We start from the raw sequence: 21,879 nt of genomic DNA, 5'->3' as shown, positions 1-21,879 counted from the left end.
CTGATATGTATTAAGGATGGTTCGCGAAGTGATAACAACTGGTATGCAAGAATACTGGTTTATTACTGACAGCGCATCAAGTCTCCCATTACTAATATATATGTAGGTAGATATAATTATGCTCGTTATTATTAAAAGAGGGTAGCAGATACATCACAAAGTCTTCAGTTTCAGTAATAAAACACTTTATTAATTAAAAGTTAATTTTAACCTGTAATTACATTCTATATTTAACCGACTAGTTCTTTTTCCATGTTTGTCGCCTCATAACTCCGTTACTTACAAACCGATTTAGAAAATTCTATTTTTTATATGAAAGGATATAATTTTAGATGGATCTACTTAAAAGATAGCATAAACTTTCTATATGTGGTATATGTGTATACCTGGAGAGGTCGCCGGGCTGGCGGCTGTCGCGCTCGTCGTCGGGCGACGCGTCGCTGGTGTCACTGGTGCCGGCCTCGCTGCTGCCGCCGCCGCGGTACCGCTCCACGCACTCTGCGTACACAATTACTTTATTATTTTTTTTCTAACTTTCCTTTTAAACTTAATCTTGCTGGTTACTTTGTTTGAGACATACATTGTTTCATTTGCTCTTCAAATATAGTTAATTATGTAGGTTAGGTTCCTATGCCACTGCGTTAGGTTGACTGGAAGAAATCTCCTTTAGAGATAAGTTCGCCTTTGCTAATATTGTTATTAACTTATTGTTGTTACTGTATGTTTTAGTGCAATAAAGAATATATATATAAATATTTATGCATTTATAAATAATTTAATATAATTTTATTATAATAATTATCTATATATCTATAATTTAATATATCTATTATAGATTACCCGCCAATTAATTTTTTTTCTCTCTAACTACACTGGGTTGGCTGGAAGAGATCTCTTTTAGAGATAAGCCTTCCCTTGCTAACAAGTTGTTAAACTAACTACTTATTTCTCTGTTTGCCCAGTGGTCGATTGGTAGAGAACACCGTCCGGTGTTAAGTCCGCCATATGTACATAGTTTCACTGTGCATTTAAGTTTAAATAAATAAATAACACGACCTTACAGCACAGTATTAAAAAATGGTATTTTTTTACTATTGAAGGTTCCTGTGATTGAGCATTATCTCACTTGATGAAAAGAGATGATGTGGTTTAAGATGAGGCTCGCGGGTCCATGAATAGCCTATTCAGATTTGCCTCAAATTGGTGCAGATTATATTTGGATGGAAAAACAAGCAGGGAGAAAATTCCGCTCCTAAACAATATATATTCTTTATTGCACTTGTACGTTACATATAAAATAATCTTTTTATAAATGTTGTGAGCAAGGGTGGACTTATCTCTGACAGAGATCTCTTCCAGTCAACCCAGTACAGTAAGAAAGCATATCGTTAGCGGGCAGCTGAAGTGCAATACGCATGATGAAGGAAGACGAAAAGCGCTTCGTGCATATAAATGATTTTAGGTTACTTTTTTTTTTAATATAATGATTGCTACCTAAAACGACAACATAGATTTGGACAAAGGAAGCAAATTTTATTATTTTTTTGGTTTTTTTTATTTATCTAAACAGATTCGGACACACGATCAAAAATATTTTTTTATTTTTTAACTGTGCGATATAAGTAATAAAAAAAAAAATGACTGATAAAATTATAAATCCTTACTAATATTAAATGTGAAAGGGAGTTTGTTTATCTTAACCAATCAGTGTAAAAATTGGTACATATATATATTATATGGGATGAAGAAGGATATAGGCTATTTTTTATCTTGGTCAGTGAATGGTTACGTGGACGAAGTCGTGGGTAACAGCTAGTATAAAATATTTGTACATTTACCTGGTCTATCATCAGAGTCGGGCGCGTCCTCTAAACTCTTCAATATCTCGGCACATAACTCCGAATCCAATGGCACTGGGTTATCTGATTCCCTGTAAACATATTTTTTCATCGAAATCACTGTCCAATGATGTTCTCAATTCGGTTTTTTTTTGTATGTTTGTTACCTCTTTTTTTTTATACCACTGAGGTGGCAAACAAGCATACGGCCCACCTGATGGTAAGCGGTTACCGTAGCCTATGAACGCCTGCAATACCAGAGGCATTACGCGTGCGTTGCCGACCCTGAAGAAACTTTACCTCATAACTCTGTTAGTTCTAAAGCGATTTGTAAAATTCTTTTTATATTGGAAAGCTTACAGCTTACAGATTGTTCACATAGAAATATTATTCAAATTGTTTCAATAGTTTCTTCCTAACTGAAGTCGGATTTTTTTCATGGGACACAATCTTTAATTATTGTTCAGGAGTGATCTTTTACTAAAACTTGTACTTCTTCTAGTCTGAAGTTAATAAATTGTAAGCGTGTGAACTCATTCACTTTAATTACAGAAAGGCAATTAATACTCGTGAATACAGACGTGTAATAAAAAAAAAAAACTTTTCGGATTAGCACATATTGATAGAGCATTGACTCACAACAGTCGACATTAAAAACAAATTGGAAGAATAGACGAGGATAGAACATTTTAAATTTTTTTAATAGATGATAATGAAATTGTAACCCCGCCCGCGCTAATGGTGTACACTGGCGGGGAATCAGTGAGGGATGATAAGTGAGAATGAAAAGGCAGGTCAGTTTTTTTTTTTTAATGGATGAAAATGGAATGGTTACCCCACATGCGCTATTCGGATACGCTGGCGGGGCACCAGTGAAAGATGATTGGGGATGAAAAGGCAGGGATGTTAGCCCATCGTGATGAATTCATCAAAAATTAACCACGATGGTTTCCAGGGGGAACCGCGTGGAGGTTGACCTATTAGGGTATATTGCTAGTAATGGGTCTGTTGGATCTCAATACTAACAATTCCTGTTCCCCCAAGACAGGTCAGTCAGCCCCCCGTGATGAATACACCTGGAATTCAACACGTTGGTTTCCAGGAGGACCATGAGGAGGTCAACCTGACATATGGTTAGCATAAACCCTGTATCAGGTTGACCTCATTCATCAAGACTGGTTGTCCGCATTACTAACAATCCCTTTCCTCCCGGACATTTAGGATTAGTATCCACTGTGAAATTTGCTCTAATTACAAAAAATAAAATTGGAGTAATCAAGGGGAAGAATGAGCTCGGATGGTGTGAAGGGAGGTGGAGGGCGACCTGTTGTGCAGCACGAGCGCGACGGCGGCGGGCGGCGGCAGCGGCGGCTGCGGCGGCGCGCGCGGGCTGAAGGCCGCCAGCTCCAGCGCCGGCGGCGGCACGCGCGGCGCCGCGCCGTACCACCACTCCGACCACGAGCCTGCAACACCGCCCGTCGTACACCGCCCACATGTCGCTACATACGCATACAGCTGCGGATGTTCACTATACCGCACATCTCTACCTATTGAATGGCTGACTGAGGCTTATAAATTACTTTATGTGCTGTTATATGTTTATTTTTTAATTATTCAACAATCAAAATGACAAAGTTTTATGATTACAGATACTGCCGATTTGCTTGCTTTATTAGCGAATACACACCCTGGAAATATTGCTCAGAAATGTTATTTTAAAAAATTATAAAATAAAAAATCTGAACAACATCTTATTGATGGTTAACCGCCTGTATACATTTGATATAGAATATTTAATGTTGATATACTATATAACTATATATATTTATATAACCATGTTTAGATAGATATATAGATACTCTTTATTGTTTCCTCTAAAAGATTACAATAGTAAACTTATTATAAATAGATACAAACAATTACAAGAAATAATCACAATGAGAAAACAATCGATCTTATCGCTAAAAGCGATCTCTTCAAGGCAACGTTTGAATGGAGAGGAGTAATTATAAACAGTTTGATTGGAGGCACAATGAAGATCATTTTATTTCTAAATATGGACATGTGATATAGATAGATAGATAGAGAATTTATTTACTTTACTTACAGCACAGAAATTATATGTAATAATGTATTTTAATACAAATAAAGAATCTGAATGTGAATATATCCGGCTCGAGGGACCGTCCGGTTAGAGAGGCAGTACCGACCGGCGGTGTCGCGGCGCCAGTCGTCGCGCTCGGCCAGCACGTCGGGCGGCGCGTGGTCGCGGCCGCAGCGCGCCGCCCAGCCGCGCGCGCCGTCGCCCGCGCCGCTCTCCAGCGGCAGCCGCGCCTCGCCCTCCTGCAGCGCCACCAGCACCTCCGCCTCGAACACCTGCGCGCGCATCACTATGGCTTCTCAACATACACTATTACGGTACATTGTACAAAGCTGGGACACTTTGTACTAAAGTCGATTGCTCGGCCACCTCTGGCCCATTCATATTTCTACCGTGAAGCAGTTGTGTTTGCATGGCTGTATTTCAGTTTGAACGGTAGGATATAGCGTGAATTTACAGGGTACAGAGGAGTAACAGCTGAATCCTCAGGAATGGCAACGCATGGGAGGTATCATGGGCGAAACAGTAGGTATACTCTGTTATGTTCATGGTACTGCTCATGTCTATAGGCGACGGTTACCACTTTCCTACAGGTGGGCCGTCAGCTTGTTTGCCATTCTAAGTTGTATAAAAAAAATACACTATCAACCATTTTCATGAGATCGCTGTATCAGCCGTTAACTGTCCACTGCTGAACATAACCTCCCCTATAAGGAGAATTTTACCAGTAATTGCCACGCTTAGCAGGCGGTTTGGAAACCGCAGTTTGGCTTTTAGTGTTGTTTTAATAGGGACACTGCTACCCATTCCTCTACCATAAGCTCTCTTTTCAAGAGATTACTTATACATAAATACACAAATAACACCCAGACCGATAGATTCAATTAACTATACTTATAATAAATCTGTAGAGAGGTCAATTCTGTACATGAAGTATATTTCCAAAATAACTATCAGGGGTGATTAGTGATCGATACTGATGCCAAAAATGCAATTAGTAAAATTTTTGTCTGTCTGTCTGTGTGTTCGTTATAGAAACAAAAACTACTCGACGGATTTTAACGAGGATTGTACCACGTCGTAGTCACGACAGGACGGAAGCTAGCGGCGTCAATCTTTTCGGGTACCCTCACTAGCTAGCTAGCGTTGGCAATAAAGAAGCAGCAAGTATGTAAGTACTATTTACCTGTAACAACTTTTTCATCGCGTTAAATCCCGATTGTGTATTTAAAATATGTGTAAACAACGTGAAAGTTTTAAATTAATTACTGTTAAGGTATATCGAGAGCATGCACGATCCCCTACATCTGACCATGTAACCATCTCGAGCACTGTACGTCGTGCGTGTGCGTGTGCGTGTGCGTGCGCGTGCACGTGTGCGTGCACGTGCGTGTGCGTGCGGTACGTACGTCCACGAGCGTGTTGGCGGCGAGCGCGTGCCAGTCGCCGGTGTCGAGGCCGCGTGCACTCCACCACTCCTCGTTGCGGGCGACGCTGCTCCACACGCGCGACAGCTCCGTCGCGATCGCCTGTACCGCGCGCTGTACAACCATCGCCACATAACTAATACAGACAGACATAACGTGGCCCCGGGTATATTCTACAAATAATAAGCTATTTAATAAACCTATTTCATATACGAATTGCTTAATGGTGTGTTAGAAATGATAATTAGTAGCCCCATTGTTAGCAATACACCTTGTCAGGTCGACCTCCTCGCGGTTCCATCTGAAAAATATCGTTTTCTATTCCAAGTGAATCCATTACGATAGGCTAACTGAGCTGCCTTTTCATTGTCACCTATAATCCCTCACTGATGCCCCGCCAGCGTATACTGTTATGCAGGCGGGGTTACCATTCCATTATCATCCATTTAAAAATGCTTTTTCTGTATCATCATCACCATATCAGCGTTTAACTGTATTTGTTTAAATAAAACGGAAAATTCTCCTTTTTATTCATTTTCGAAAAAAGCAACAGCTGAATTTCTTGCCCGTTCTTCTTGGCTGAAACTGCGTTCCGAACGGGCACGAAACGCACGGATAATAAAAAAAATACTATTAAAAATGCTTAAATTTAAGTGTACCTGAACAAAAATATTTCTTTGTTTCTCTCGAAAACGCAAGCGGGGTCACCATTTCATTTGTGATTAAAAAAAAAAATTAAAAAGTATTGACCCTGAGGTCGGCGGCGGTCATGCGCACGCGCGCGCGCGCGGCGTCGGTGAGCGGCAGCGCCAGGTCGCGGCGGCGCGCCGCCACCTTCTCGCGCAGCGACGCCGCCAGCTCCGAGCACTCGCGCTCCAGCTGCCGGTACGCGCCCGTCTACCACACACACGCACCACCACGCGACCACACATTACTTATAGCAAGCCAAGACATCACTAGTACATTACTGCAGCGGCCAGCAACTGAGGCATTGAAGGACGAACGTACAAATGTGGGCCGAGGTGTCGCCGAGGCACACACACGTGAGTCCATCAATGCCTAGTTGTGGCCAAGGCTTGTATAGTACTTTTCTCAAACAATGCGCGGAAATCAAAAACACAATTTTACTTTTTAAGTTCAATAACGAATAACGAACAATAATAATTTTTCACGCGCCATAATGTTTGTTTTTTTTTTTCAATAAACAGCTTTCTATTTGTAAGCCAGTTCGAAATTTAAATAAAACCTTAAAGTTACCTCCTTGGTAGCCATGTTTCGAAGTAAAATACATTCCATTTTTAAATTACAGGACAGATATGAGTTTACATAGTAATTTATCTGGCCGCAAAACACGACAGATATGGATTTTCATACAACTTTTGCCGGCCGCTGCCCGCATGTATCTTGGCTAGTATGGCAATTTTAATTTATCTCGAAGAAGATTGTAAAAATAATGCTCACATTTCCAAGCATGTTTGAGAAAAAAATATTTATTTATTTATTTATTCTTTATTGCACAATAAAATTTTGTACAAATGGCGAGCTTAATGCCATATGGCATTCTCTACCAGCTAACCATTGGGTAAAAACAGAAAGCGTATGAAGGCTTGATGTGGTGAAAAATATGTGACAATTATAGTAACACATTAAGGCAATACACAATATAAATATATTATACACATACGAAATGCACATATAATACATAAACGTTACTTTTAATATATATGGATAAACTAATACATATAAAATATATATATATATATATATATATATATATATATATATATATATATACACATACATATACATAAATTAATACATTTATAAAATAAATATTACATAAAACAGCATTAAATTTGCACTCCAATAACTGCTGTACATAACATTCGATATTATATACATTAAAAGAATGACGGCTATAAATTTAAAGTAACAAATTGGCAGCCTGCATGTGACATTGCAAGGAATGTTGGAAAATATCAAGGTCCTTGCGTACATTGTTATATTTTCTGCACATGCGGATAATTGGATTGTGATATACAATCGATATACATTATATACATACAGCGTATGCACACAAATCATTCGCCAAAATTAGGTTAACTTTTACCATAATATACATTTACAACTCAGTACATGGGAGAAATTATATTGTAAGGTGAAATTGGAAAATAAAAACTATACAAAATTTTTACTAATACATTTGAACGAACAAGATGAATGTGTGCTTAATGATTCGTAATGGTGATTATCTTTACTTATTACTTTGATTTAAAAGAGTTAGTTAAATAAATTTAAAATTATATTATAAATGATGATTGAATAATATATAATAAATAAATATAAACTATTCAATTATTATTTTGAACTGATATATATATACAATTTTTTTAAATAGTAAAGTTAAGAATATTTATTTATTTTATTGTATGTTGACACTTCTAAGCTGCACAGATTAATTTTCCAGTTTCATGAACATAAAAGTAATGCCGACTCTTAATTAATTAACATATGATTTATTCTGTCAGCGATACCTTAGCGATCTGGACGGAGAACGGCCCAAAGCAGGCGTCGACAAAGTGCCTGTAGTCGCGCAATGGACGGTCGATGGCACGTTCGAGATCGGCCGCCCACGCGGCGAGAGCTTCTAGTTCGGCTCGCGCCGTCGCCGCCGCCAGCGCTTGCGCACATCTGTGATTATATTTTAAACCCATTGAGCACTTATATACTGTATGGGTACATAAGGTACATGCATTTTTCTACTAATGAAAATGTATTCTTCCAGGATAGATAATTTACATCTACGAAATTAATAGTTTTAGAACAAATGTGTCATACAAAAAAAAAATTCATAAGTTACGAGCACGTTTGATGTCTGTTTGAACGAAATGGAACTACCAAGTGAGTTGATAGTGTGCAAGTGAGGTCGGCGCGTGTCGGCGCGTGTCGGCGTGTGTCGGTCGGTGGTGGGTGCACTAGAGGGGCTCACGTGATCTGGTAGTAGGCGCGCGTGCGCAGGCCGGGCCCGTCGACGCGGCGGCAGAAGGCGGAGTCGTGCGCGGGCACGCGCGCCAGCCGCACCACCACGCCGCGCCACCACGCCTCCTCCCACACGCCGCGCGCCGCCCACCACGACACGCCGCCTGCCCATGCCCGCCGCGCACCATGTACGGGGAAACGCATTCATAGTACATACGTACATACATATCTGTCACGCCTGTCTCCCATTAGGGTAGGCAGAAACAATGGAACGCCAAATGCTTCGATTCAAGCAAACCTCTTTCGGATTGTTAGTAATGGAGACTGAGAATCCTATTGCTAGCAATATACCCAACCAGGTCGATCTCCTCGCGGTTCCCCCTGGAAACTATCATGGTTAATTCCTGATGAATTCATCATGATGGGCTAACTGGCCTGTTTTCATTCTCATCTATCACCCTTCACTGGTGCCCCGCCGGTGTATACCGTTAACGCATGCGGGGTTATCACTCCATTCATTATCCATTAAAAAATAAAAACAATTATCTATAACCTCTAATTGAAATTTGATAATTATAAAAATCAGTAACGTAGTTGGTGTATAGAGCTAGCCTAGAGCCGATTGCTATACGGGTTATTAAGCGATACTGCCAGCCATAAGCACGTTCAATAATGTAACGTAAAAATGCCACGTATAAAGTTGTCGATAATATAAAAGTAAATTACAATTCATTAGAATGGCAACGCATGGGGGGTATCATGGGCGAAACAGTATACTCTGTTATGTCTATGGTACTGCTCATGTCTATAGGCGACGGTTACCACTTTCCATCAGGTGGGCCGTCAGCTTGTTTGCCATTCTAAGTTGTATGAAAAAAGAAGATATACACATGAAGTAAAAAACTGACGGAAAAAATGGTGGGAACTATGAACATTCAGTTTTAATTGAAGAGCTGTAGTTTATGTACACATAAATACGCAATGGGACAATGCGCGATTGTTTTTTATGATTAAAATGTATGTGCTTTGAATATTACTAGTAGAAAAATAATTATTTTCCTGTTACGAGCCTCTTATACACGATGCGGGGCAGAAATGGTCGCAAAAATGGCTACTGAGGAAAAGAAAATATTTATACTCATGGGCGACACAGTATAGTCAGATACGTCTATGGTACTGTTCATGTCTATAGGCGACGGTTACAGCTTTTCATCAAATGGGCTGTCAGCTTAGTTGCTATTTTAAGTTGCATAAAAAAATAAAAAATAAAACTCACCGACAAGTAGCAGTACAGCGAACAGTGGACAGAGGATGACCGCAACAATAACCGCGGCGATTGGTTGCAATATACCTAGTATACCGATCCGCCATAATAGCACTTCCAACAGTACTAGCCATCTGAAAAATAATAATAGATTACATCAGGGCATTAGATAAATCTGATTCACGCTCACTTTTTTACTTTATCCGAGCAGTAAGTGCTTTATATTATTCTCAATTTCGTGTATAATATAGTATATGTCATATATGTGTAAGTATATTTGTTATTTATATATATTTATTCGTTTATATATGCAATTTTAGTATGTATGTATATCAATAATTACTAATACTGCATTCGAGTATTCTGACACTTCCCTATGGTTGACTGGGAGAGAATGCTTTTAGCATTAAGTCCGCCATGTACACATATTTGTACTAATGAATAAATAAATAAATAAATAAATTATGTATTTGTATTTGAATGTATGTTATGTATTTATATATATTGGTTTTTGTCAGATGTAAAGTGCATATGATTATTAACATATATTTTATTAATATTAGCGTTTTTCATTTTATATTAGTTGCACTAGAAGTGCTTCTAGCGCCAAATAGCTATGGCCTTTTTTCTTTCTCCTCTACCCAAAGGTTGTCTGGATGAGATTGATTTAGCGACAAGACCGCCTTTTGTACTTCATAAGTGTAATATATATTTATGTTTGTATTGTTCTTTAAGTAAGGCAATAAAGAGCAAATAAAGAAATAATTATAATGAGGTTAACGTTAGATCTTTAAGAGATGAAGTCGCTTATTTGCTGTGCTATATCCATCAGCGATTTTTCATTGAAACAATATAGTCATCGATGTTAAAAATCTTAATTTTTCAACAGTTATTAAACTGCAGTATGTGACACAGTATAAAGGTAGTATGTGCAAAACAGAGGTCTTTTTTTTTATACAACTTAGAATGGCAAACAAGCTGACGGCCCACCTGATGGAAAGTGGTAACGTCGCCTATAGACATGAGCAGTACCATAGACATAACAGAGTATACTGTTTCGCCCATGATACCCCCCATGCGTTGCCATTCCTAAGGACTCAGATGTTATTCCTCTGTACCCAGTAAATTCACGCCATATCCCACCCTTCAAACCGAAACACAGGCATGCAAACACAACTGCTTCACGATTGAAACACGAATGGTACAAAGCAATCGACTTTTGTACAAAATCTCCCTCTGGTAAGGTCGCATACAGTTCTATGATATGTACAAAGTGCCTCAAAGTATTTTTATTAGTTGATCCCAATGCTAGCAAAGTGACATGTTAAAGGGATCGAAACAGTATGAGTCTCAGTATATCGCATTGTTTTGTTCCAATTTCAGAAATGTATGGATTATATTATCCTTGTACACTACGTATAAAAAAATAATCCAAAGCATATTCGAATTCAATAAATCCTTTTCTACGCTTTTGTTTATTTCTGGCATAGAATACATTGCAGATTCAATATTTGCAACACAAAATCCAATACAAGAGAACATCAATGTCATTTTAATCAGTGTTTATGTTTAGAAATACATCATGCATACGTGCCTTATGCAATGTAAAAAAAAAATTTACGACGCCAACTTAAAATCTTCTTCTTCCTACACTTATTCCAATTATTAAGTGGGGTCGGCGTAATATATATATATATATATATATATATATATATATATATATATATATATATTTAATCCATTTTATAAAAATATTTTTTTTGTTTTTTTTTATACCACTGAGGTGGCATACGGCCCACCTGATGGTAAGCGGCTACCGTAGCCTATGAACGCCTGCAATAACAGGGGTATTACGCGCGCGTTGCCGACCCTGAAGAAACCTCTTTACCCCCCTTTTTAGCTTAGTTTTACGACCGGCCGCCTGCCTGACGTCAACCTTCTTTGGGAATGCACTTGTTAGTGGTTTCCGCCATCTACGATACGGAAGAAAGGATTGAGGAAAAGAGGAAGGGAACGTTGGAAATGCGTAAAGGAAATTGGTGAATGAGAGGAATAAGGTACTTATGTGGGAAAGGAAAGGGACACTGCAGCGGCTCGGGAGGCCAGGGTCGCATACCCGTATGTCCTTATAACTTAATATAACAAACGTAAACATTTTTGTGTTAATAAATTACTTAGTAAATAATTTTTATTTTACTCATTTGTTAATTTTCGTATTTTTTTTTAATTTTTGAAATACAATGAGTGGGCCCAAAATGAAACATTTCATTTAAACAGGAGATTGTTTACTTCAGTATTGCCTTCAAACAATAATTAGCGAGAGCTGAATGTGTTTTTATTTTTTTAATGGATGGCAATAGAATGGTAACCCTGCCTATGCTATTAGTATACATTGTCGGGGCACCAGTGAGGGATAATAAATGAAAATGAAGCAAGTCAGTTAGCCCATCGTGACGAATTCAACAATGAATCAATCACGATGATTTCTAGGGGGAACTGCGAGGAGGTCTACTTGATTACTAGCAATATACCCTATATTGGTAGTAATAGGGTTGTTAATCCCCATTACTAACAACCCCTTTCCCCAAGCGAATAAATATTGTATATTTTAATAGTCGCTGATCTTGCTAACAATCATTCCAACAAATAAATAACACACTCTTTATTCTCGTTTAATTAAAAGTTGTCTGTAAGAGATTGCCATAGCGATAAGACCACCTTTTGTACCTTTATGTGTATATTTCAATCTGTATTTATGTTACTGTATTTCACTTGAATTATTCATTTGTCATTCTATATTTTTATTTATGGTGCAATAAAGAGTTAAATAAATAAATAACACACATTCTACGAATGTACTGGACTGGGCCACTAACCTATTGAGCCGGGACGGGTCGGGGCAGTCGGTCTCGTACAGCAACGCATTGCCAGCGTGAACGGCAAGTGTGAGCACGGGCATCCACAGCGGTACACTGGCTGCCGCCATCAGCGACACCACGCTGCTGACCAGCGCCACCAGCGGGAACACTAACAGCAGGCACACCGAGCCCAGCCCCCCCACCACGCCGTAGTTCCACACTCGGTTCGCTTGCCGACTCAGGCCCTTGCCTAATAATCCTGTTAATGTTACGTCTATTTTGAGTTGTATGCTTAGAGACAATGCATTCTAACGGTAAAATGGTGAAGAGCAATAAAACATTCAGAGCGATATGTGAGTGTCTCGTCAAGCTACGACGCCTTAATTTGATTATCACATTGTTTCATACAACACTTGAGAATCGTGTTTGATTCCTGGACATGAAATGTATGAGGATATTGCGCAAGCGATCGGTGAATTTTCACGTCTGTGGACAAACTTGGAATTCATTATCTAACAATTATTATGCTATTTAGAAATGATCTCTTTTTTGGACTAATTAATGTATCCTTCAGCCTCTTCAAATAATCCTTCTCCAGATAATTCCCTTCACTACCATATATTCTAATTACAGTCACAGTATCCACGCAAATGTAAAATTATCTTGTAAATTATTTAATTTGAAAAGAGTAAATATTTTTTTGCAAGTTCTTCTTAGCAGATAACAACGTCCCAAACCCAGCAGTACAATCATTAAAAAATTAATTTAAAAGATTTATAAATCTTTTACAACAACAAGAGGGACACTTAGTACAAAAGTCGATTGCTTGGGTACCTCTGTCCCATTCGTGTTTCTACTGTGAAGCAGTTGTGTTTGCATGGCTGTGTTTCGGTTTGAAGAGTGGGATATGGCGTGAATTTACTGGGTACAGAGGAATAACACCTGAGTCCTCAGGAATGGCAACGCATGGGGGGTATCATGGGCGAAACAGTATAGTCTGTTATATCCATGGTACTGCTCATGTCTATAGGCGACGGTTACCACTTTCCATCAGGTGGGGTGTTAGCTTGTTTATCATTCTAAGTTGTATAAAAAAAAATTAATAAAGATTATTTCTATACTATTCTTATATGACATGAGAACTACTTTTTCGTTCTTTTGACACCAGATTATTCACATTTTAATATAACCAGTTTAAAACTAAACTATTAAAGAAAATGCAACCTGTGTCGGGCTCTGTCTCGAACCGCGTCCGTTCCTTGGAGACGTGCCTCCACAGCGTCAGTAGTCGCGACCACATCGTCTGAGTCTCGCTGCTTCTTTTAGGGAATAGCGTGCCATTTACCTGCAATAAATATTGTGTTCGTCATATAAAGTTATTTAATGTCCGCAAAATACAACTAGATGGCGCTGTTAAACATCTACATCGCGCTATGATCTATTGTACATTGTCTCTAGTATATTATATTTTTTTTTGTTCTTTGAGTTCGATCTACATCCGAATATATAGTTTATTATTGAAAACAAATTTTGCAGTACTTTTATTTGAGTGCCAACTAGGATCTAGCATACAGATGACGAAGGTAGCATCATCGTCAGCCGTTAACTGTCCACTGCTTAATATAAACCTTCCCCATAAAAGGGATTTTGCCAATAGTTGCTATGCTTGGCAGGCAGGTTCATAACTGCAAATAGGCTTTTGGTGACGTTTTAAGAGGGACGCTGCTGTCCATCCCTTGATCATAAGTTCTCTTAGTCGCCTTTTACTATACCCCCGGGAAAGGAATGGGTGGCCTATTCTATGCTGGGACCACACTGCAAAGGAAGGTAGTACACACGGGTAAAATGGGGGAAGAGGTTGTTAGTAAACGGACAAGTGTCTCTGTTGCTAGTAATATACTTTTTCAGGTTGACCTTCATGTGGTTACTCCTGGAAACCTTATGTTTCCATAAACGTTAATTCTTGATAAATTCGGTTACAAAGGCTCTGCTTTCATCTTCATCTATCATCATTCACTAGTGCTCTGCCAGCGTATACCGATAGTATAAGCAGGGTAACGTTACATAGCCATCCGTTTAAAAACATGGATCAGATATGTCATTTTAACAATTTTATAATTTTTATTCAGTTCACGAGTATAATCACGTTTGCAAAAGAGTATAGGTACTTGTCAGAGCTATATTGGTATATTTATAACGCTAAGCATACATACATATCTGTCACACCTGTCTCCCATTACGATAGGAAGAAACAATGGAACGCCAAAAGCTTCAATTCAAACAAATCTCTTTCGCTTCCTAATTCATGATGTTAAGTTAGCTTCAAGTTAAGTCAATTATATGCTACGATAGTAACCTGTGACAGTTCGTAGTCCGGCACGAAGGGTCTGACGCAGAGCAGCGTGCGCAGGGACAGCGGCGAGCACCACGGCACCAGCACGCCCAGCAGGAACATCATGTTCCAGCTCCAGCACCATGTCCTGTGTTTATACTTTTATTTTTCATATATTTTTTATATTAACTAATATACAAGCCTGGTGGTAAACTGCTCAGGGATAAATAGGGACTAACACCAGGGATCTTCTGAAATCGCAATGTGCATGACCTAAGGTGTGCGACGGTAAAAGGTAGTTGTAGACATTATATCGAAAAGTTCTTCACAACACAATTCTTTATACAGGTAGTAAAAGAAGCAAGGAAAAGCAAAGTCACGTTTTAAACTAAGGGGCTCGATACTATTTATTAATCTGGGATTACATATATCAAAATAGCTTATAAACCATAATTAAAGAAAGAACTTATTTTTCATTATTAGAACAAAGGGCGGCGACAGGGTGTGCAAGGTGCAGTGGGCGCACAGTACCTGTGCGCGAGGTTGAGCAGCCGCCAGGCGGGCCAGCGCGTGGTGGTGGTGCGCACGCGCTCCTTGTGCACGAGGAACACAGGCTGCGACGGGTCGGAGCGCGGCGTCACGATGGACGTGGCGCGCGCGCTCAGCACCGTGGGGATGCGCTCCGAGCGGCCGCGGAAGTGGCGCACCACCACCCACCGCTGCGGCAGCCAGATGCGCGTCGCCCACGTGAACTCGCGCGTCGGGCTCTTGGCCGCGCGCAGCTCCTGCACGCCGCCACACGCACCTCAGTATACAGCGTACGTACCGCACACCACACCACAGCGCACACGTGAGCGCAGTGCTCACCTTGACGAGGAGCGGCTCCCGGTCGCGCTGGAAGGCGAGGTCGCGCAGCAGGAAGTAGCGGTGCTGCAGCAGGCCGTGCGCGTGCAGCGCGGCGGCCGCGTCCTCGAGCGCGGCCCAGCGCAGCTCGGCGCGCAGGCGCGCGGCCGCGGCCGCCAGCCGCTCGCGCCGCCACGCGCCCGCGCGCGCCGCCAGGGGGCGCGCCGCGCGCAGCCGCGCCTCCGCCGCCGCCAGCCCCGCCTCCAGCCGCCGCCGCACGCCCTCCTCCGCCCTGCGCACTCCATTGTTCTTTTCAATTCATTCATCAATGGAAACTCTTTAAAGAGTTCTTTGTTCTCTTCAAAGAATGATACAGATTATACATATTAACAATATGTACAGTAACATACATATATATATATATATATATATATATATATATATAGATATAAATTTTGTCTCAACAATGTCTGTGGTCACATTCTTCCGAAACAGCTAGACCGATTTTATGATTTTTTTATGTATATTTTGTAAATACGATAAAATATATTTCATATCGCTAGGTGATTAAGGTGTTCCCTTAATTATATTTTCCAGGTGAACTAGTAATGAATATTTTTTTTTGATGAGCCGATAAATACTGGTCGCGTGTGTTCGGTGCGGCTGGTAAGTTCACCTGTCGAGCACGGCGGCGGCGCGCAGCTGCGCGGCCAGCAGCGCGGGCACGTCGGGCCCGAGCGCGGCCAGCGGCTCGCTGTCCAGCACCGCGTCGCACACGCGCGACACGTACTCGCGCATCGCCGCCGACCGCACCTCCTGCGCACGCGCACCGCACACCTCACTACTCACTACTCACTACTCACTACATGTCTCATGTAAACAGCACAATGCTGTACTCTTAGATTATATATAGATAAAGAGTCTCCACACAAATACTTCGAGAAAAACGGGTGAACTTTTTTTTGTGTGATAAATGTTTATGAGTATTTTCTTTATAAATTCTACATTTATTTTATTGTCTCATAATTTCTGCATCTTTTTAATGTATAATCACTCATTTTATTTATTAAATAATACGTCATGGTACATTTTATGCCTAAGTATATAGAATAATGGTAAAAAAAACGAGTTAGCTAATTTGACAATTAGCTGACAAAAAGTTGACTCGTTTTGGACGTTCGATGCTCTATCTATATAATCTAAGGCTGTAAGTAAAACGAATACATATGTATTTGTAATATAAAATATTCGCTTTAGTAAAAAAACATCAATAGGTACATGGTTTTATAAAAAACTAACACAGAACAAATTTAAAAACAATACACATTTTAAAAAATCTCAGTGTCAACAACTTCAATAAAACTTTAATAATTTCGTTGAATCATCAACAAAAAAATAACAATTTACAATACAATACAATACAATTTTCATCGATCAATTCACATCAAACAGGCTTATTAGGTACCCTAACTGACCCATCGTTCTCCGGTTTAGACATCTCATTGACGTCATGAACACGGCATGTTACGTTACGGCACGAACATGTTATACGGCCTTTAAATTGGCCATATCACATGTAGCATGATATAAATTTCATTATTTTAATTGCATTTTTCAGTTTTTTTTATACCACTAAGGTGGCAAACAAGCATACGGCCTACCTAATAGTAAACCGTTACCGTAGCCAAGGCAGATATTCGTTATATTGTAAGCACAAGAGTTAATATAAATGATTAATTTATACAACAGAAAAATATTTTTGTTATTTTAAAAATAGTTAGTTTTTTTTTATACAACTTAAAATGGCAAACAAGCTGACGGTCCACCTGATGGAAAGTGGTAACCGTCGCCTATTGAAATGAGCAGTACCATGGATATAACAGAGTATACTGTTTCGCCCATGATACCCCCATGCATTGCCATTACTGAGGACTCAGGTGTTATTCCTCTGTACCCAGTAAATTCACTGCCATATCCCACCCTTCAAATCGAAACACAGCCATGCGAACACAACTACTTCACGGTTGACACACGAATGGGACAGAGGTACTCAAGCAATCGACTTTTGTACAAAGTCTCCCTCTGGTAAATAACAGTAAGATATAACGTTTAATAACCTCTTCGATATCCTTCATAGGCATCTTCTGACTGGCGAGCTGTGCAGCTTTCCGTTCCCTAAAGTGTAGAAACCAGCCGCGCGACTCTCGCTCCAGTATCGCTTGTAAGGGCGCCGCGGCGCGACGCAGCAAGTCACGGCGGTAAAGTCGCAGGTCCACCTGCGTGAGAACAAATGGAATGGAACATTAGCGGAAAGAAAACATTAGTACTAATGAGGTAAAACACATTAGTATAAACGAAGTACGCTTGTGAAGTGTACATTGATATTTTAAAAACAATTTTATATTTCGATTAACCTTTAATACTTCGGGATAATTATACATAAAATGTAAATAAATGCCAACTTTCACGACGCAGTCTCCCACTACAAAAAGCTGTTAAGATGTCATGTAAAACCAAGTCATTTAAATCAATTAGTGTCTATGGAAGTGTCTATTCAACAATATTGTTATAGTTTTCTAATCAATTACTTATCAACATTCATAGTGTCCGTGAAAAGTAATGAAGTACAATTATTTGTCGTTGCTTGTTAGCAGAAGACGAAAAAAAAAAACAGAAAAAATAAATAGGGACCGACGCGGGCGGGCGGGGTGCGTCCACTGATAGAGATGACGTTACCGGTATGCACCGGAAAAGTTGCCCTTTCATGCAATCACGTTGGCTTTATTGACTGGTCGTCGCATATGTTTCGTACGATGCGAATCAATAGACAGGGTTACATGAGTTTACAAAGAATAATCCGTTGAAAATAGCCCTGCAGGCCCTGGGATAGAATAAGCCACCTCCTCCGCGACTAAAGGAACTTATGGAGGAGGGAGGGGAAGGAGCAATTCTCTTAAAACATCGTCAAAAGCCAAACTGCAGTTACGCCAAGCGTGGCGACTACTAGAAAAATCCCCCTTATGAAGGAAGTTACGTTCAACAGTGGACAGTTAACGGCTGACACAACTACAACAAGCTGGGGAAGAAGGGATTATATAGCAATATACCCTGTCAGGTCGACAGACAGGGTAGGTCGACCTCCTCGTGGTTCCCCCTGGAAATCATCGTGATTGATTTATTGTTAAATTCGTCACGATGGGCTAACTGACCTGCTTCATCCTTACCTATCATCCCTCACTGATGCCCCGCCAGTGTACACCGATAGCGCAGGCGGGGTTACCATTCCATTACCATCCATTAAAAAAAACTACAACAAGCGAAAATCCATCGATGCAGACCTGTGTGAGCTTGCCTTAAGATGAGTATAGCAGTGAGCTGCGACTCCTGCTGCATGATATAGTAGCAGAGCCTAGAGACGAGCCGCGTGGGGTCGCGTGCATCTCGCACGTTGTTATGACTTCCTGGTACTGGAGCTGTGTAAGGAGACTACGATGGTAACCTGCGTCCGCTGCGGCGTGGTGTAGAGGCACGGCACCCTGGGCACGGGCCGCGGGGTGTCGCGCGCGTCCGTCTTCTCGGACGCAGCGCGCCGCATCGCTCGTGTCACCCACGCCGCCAGCGCCGCTATGTCCTCCTGGTGCTCGGGCTGACCACATAAGGAAATTGACTACTTACATAATACAAGATAGATCGAGTATATAGACAGATAGATACTCTTTATTGTTTCCTCCAAAAGATTACAATAGTAAGCTTATTATAGATACAAACAATTACAAGAAATGATCACAGTGAGAAAACAATGGGCGACCTTATCTCTGAGAGCGATCTCTTCCAGGCAACCTTTGGACGGAGAGAAGTAATTGTAAACAGTTTGATTGGAGGCACGATGAAAATTGTTTTTAAAACGATTTTTTTTTCAAATATTCATTGATGTCCGAGGAAGGAAAATTGCCCAAAAAAAAAAGTAAAAACTTAATTTTTGTTTTCTCATTTCGAATTACGATTTACTACTTCTATTAGGTTTTAAAATAACTGTCATTACCTTACAAATAAGTTCCGCAACTAAATATCGAGATCGTTCTTCGCGTATTTTCTTCTCGAGATCACGAGCTTCCAGCGAAGGCATACCGAAAGCGAGATCCAGCAGTCTAGAGCAAAACATACAGTTCATTTAATATTACTTGTGATCGTTCAAACGTAGTGTCAAAAGTACATAGTGAGCCTGCAATGTATCGTCATCTGTTGAGGGAAGAATTTCCGTCGTTCTAATTGATGAGTCATATTTTTTTTATAACATTGATGTGGCAAACAAGCATACCAGAGGGAGACTTTGTACAAAAGTCGACATCTGAGTTCTCAGGAATGGCAACGCATGGGGGGTATCATGGGCGAAACAGTATGTGTGTGTACTATTATGTTCATGGTACTGCTCATGTCTATAGGCGACGGTTACCACTTTCCATCAGGTGCGCCGTCAGCTTGTTTGCCATTCTAAGTCGTATAAAAAAATACGGCCCACCTATAAACGTCTGCAATAACAGAGGCATTACGTGCGCGTTGCCAAACTTAAAAAAACCTCATTACCCCTCTTTTAAAGAACCCCATACTGTAGTTTCTTGGAAAAACCTCGACTGGGAGCCTATTTCATAACCTGAGGGTTTATAATCATATAGTCCTAGAGCTCGATGTTCATTCGGTCACTTAAAGTAAAAAAAAATCGTCTAACTGCAAACAAGTAAGAAATGTTCACCTTTGTAAACCCATAATCATGGATTTCGCCCCCGCTATCACAGAGAGGGGCTCATCCCTGAGCAGGCGGTCCCTGGCGACCACGACAATGAGTGCAACCGCGCGCGCCACGTGGCTGTACAATTCCTCCCGTGCCCGCACCCGTCCGCGTTGAAGCCAACTCGCCACGCGCCACACGTGCGTCTGCCCTGGGAAGTGGCGGGACGGCACTTCGAACTCTCTGTTGGAATAACAACCTTGTAGTTATACGACTTAAAATTCAAAATGCTCTACCAATAAGACTTGTAACGTTATGGTTTTTAATACTTTTTTTTTCACACATAGCACATTATTTTTTAAATTTTATTATATAGTTACATTAATATTATATAAACATGTATTAAGAAACTGGTGTTTGCAGTAATAATTTGATTACATGCTTCAAAGTACAATTAATCCCGACTATCAAAGAAAGGAGGGTAATTTTTTTTCTGTTGTATGTGTGCTGTTAAGTATGTGTATGTATTATGTATATATTTAATTGTGTATATATTATATATGTATGTGTATATATGTGTGTATGTATATATGTTTGTATATGATAATATTTATATAATAGTGCGCCACCTACCCTTTGTCTTTTTCTCAATGTCCTCTACCCAAAGGTTGTCTGGAAGAGATTGCTTAGCGATAAGGCCGCCTTTTGTATCACTTCTCATTAATATTTACTGTATTTGTTATTTCTCTTTTTACTTGGTGCAATAAAGTGTAAATAAATAAATAAATAATGTTTTTTTTAACGTATTATGTATGTTATTTCAGGATCTTCTGCTCAACACGCCGACCAAACGACCCCATGTATTTTAATAAGCGAGGTGAGATTAATGGCGTTGTTATATTAGATTTAATTAGAAGAGTACAATAAGGAACATGACTGCAATAAAATATGGCGGCCATTATCTTATAAAAACAGTGGTGTGTTTAAGATTATTTTCCAGAGGGCTGGGCCGCTTAAAAAAGCAGCATACTGTACTCTTAAGAGATGTGTTTATTCATTGCTGAAAGCTTCGCTCGTAATCTGGAGATAGATAGATAGATAGATACTCTTTATTGTTTCCTCCAAAAGATTACAATAGTAAACTTCTTATAAATATAAATAATTACAAGAAATAATGACAGTGAGAAAACAATGAGCGACCTTATCGCTAAGAGCGATCTTTTCCAGGCAACCTTTAGATGGAGAGGAGTAATTATAAACAATTTGGTGAGAGGCACGATGAAAAATTTTGTTAGTTCTAAATATGGAAGATATAATACATTAGGTACCACACAACTCTGTGGAGGCACAGCATATACCCCCCCCGCCCCCCACCAGCGCGGTATACGCCTATAAATATGAAAAAATACTTGTTAAAATAGCTTTTAAATATAAACAATGTTTTTTCTTCTTGTTGTTGAGTTCTTTTGTATCTTTGTCATGTTTGCTTGTTTAATATTGTCTTGTCAATG

General features: G+C 39.9%; 1 protein-coding gene across 3 annotated transcripts in view; it reads right to left on the bottom strand.

The window, feature by feature from the left end:
- The window catches only part of LOC113513223 (uncharacterized), a 41,541-nt gene that overhangs the window by 10,172 nt on the left and 9,490 nt on the right, over positions 1 to 21,879 (bottom strand). For 2 of the 3 annotated variants that reach the window (XM_052903611.1, XM_052903612.1), the window contains exons 3-21: positions 20,393 to 20,611; positions 19,685 to 19,790; positions 19,142 to 19,288; positions 17,760 to 17,918; positions 16,319 to 16,458; positions 15,667 to 15,934; positions 15,331 to 15,584; positions 14,824 to 14,947; positions 13,692 to 13,812; positions 12,486 to 12,726; positions 9,622 to 9,743; positions 8,356 to 8,509; positions 7,901 to 8,057; positions 6,117 to 6,263; positions 5,349 to 5,480; positions 4,049 to 4,214; positions 3,163 to 3,301; positions 1,839 to 1,930; positions 387 to 498 (exon numbers count right to left, since the gene is read on the bottom strand). In XM_052903611.1, the coding sequence (XP_052759571.1) occupies positions 387 to 498; positions 1,839 to 1,930; positions 3,163 to 3,301; positions 4,049 to 4,214; positions 5,349 to 5,480; positions 6,117 to 6,263; positions 7,901 to 8,057; positions 8,356 to 8,509; positions 9,622 to 9,743; positions 12,486 to 12,726; positions 13,692 to 13,812; positions 14,824 to 14,947; positions 15,331 to 15,584; positions 15,667 to 15,934; positions 16,319 to 16,458; positions 17,760 to 17,918; positions 19,142 to 19,288; positions 19,685 to 19,790; positions 20,393 to 20,611 (3,000 nt within the window). The remainder of the gene's footprint in view (positions 1 to 386; positions 499 to 1,838; positions 1,931 to 3,162; positions 3,302 to 4,048; positions 4,215 to 5,348; positions 5,481 to 6,116; positions 6,264 to 7,900; positions 8,058 to 8,355; positions 8,510 to 9,621; positions 9,744 to 12,485; positions 12,727 to 13,691; positions 13,813 to 14,823; positions 14,948 to 15,330; positions 15,585 to 15,666; positions 15,935 to 16,318; positions 16,459 to 17,759; positions 17,919 to 19,141; positions 19,289 to 19,684; positions 19,791 to 20,392; positions 20,612 to 21,879) is intronic. The other variant, XM_052903613.1, reaches the window with a different exon arrangement.

Source organism: Galleria mellonella, unplaced genomic scaffold (genome assembly GCF_026898425.1).
Source record: "Galleria mellonella isolate WM207_F2 unplaced genomic scaffold, CSIRO_AGI_GalMel_v1 utg139, whole genome shotgun sequence".
Taxonomy (NCBI): Eukaryota; Metazoa; Arthropoda; class Insecta; order Lepidoptera; family Pyralidae; genus Galleria; species Galleria mellonella.
Note: the sequence above shows the minus strand (reverse complement) of the source record. Positions and strands in the feature narration are given on the sequence as shown.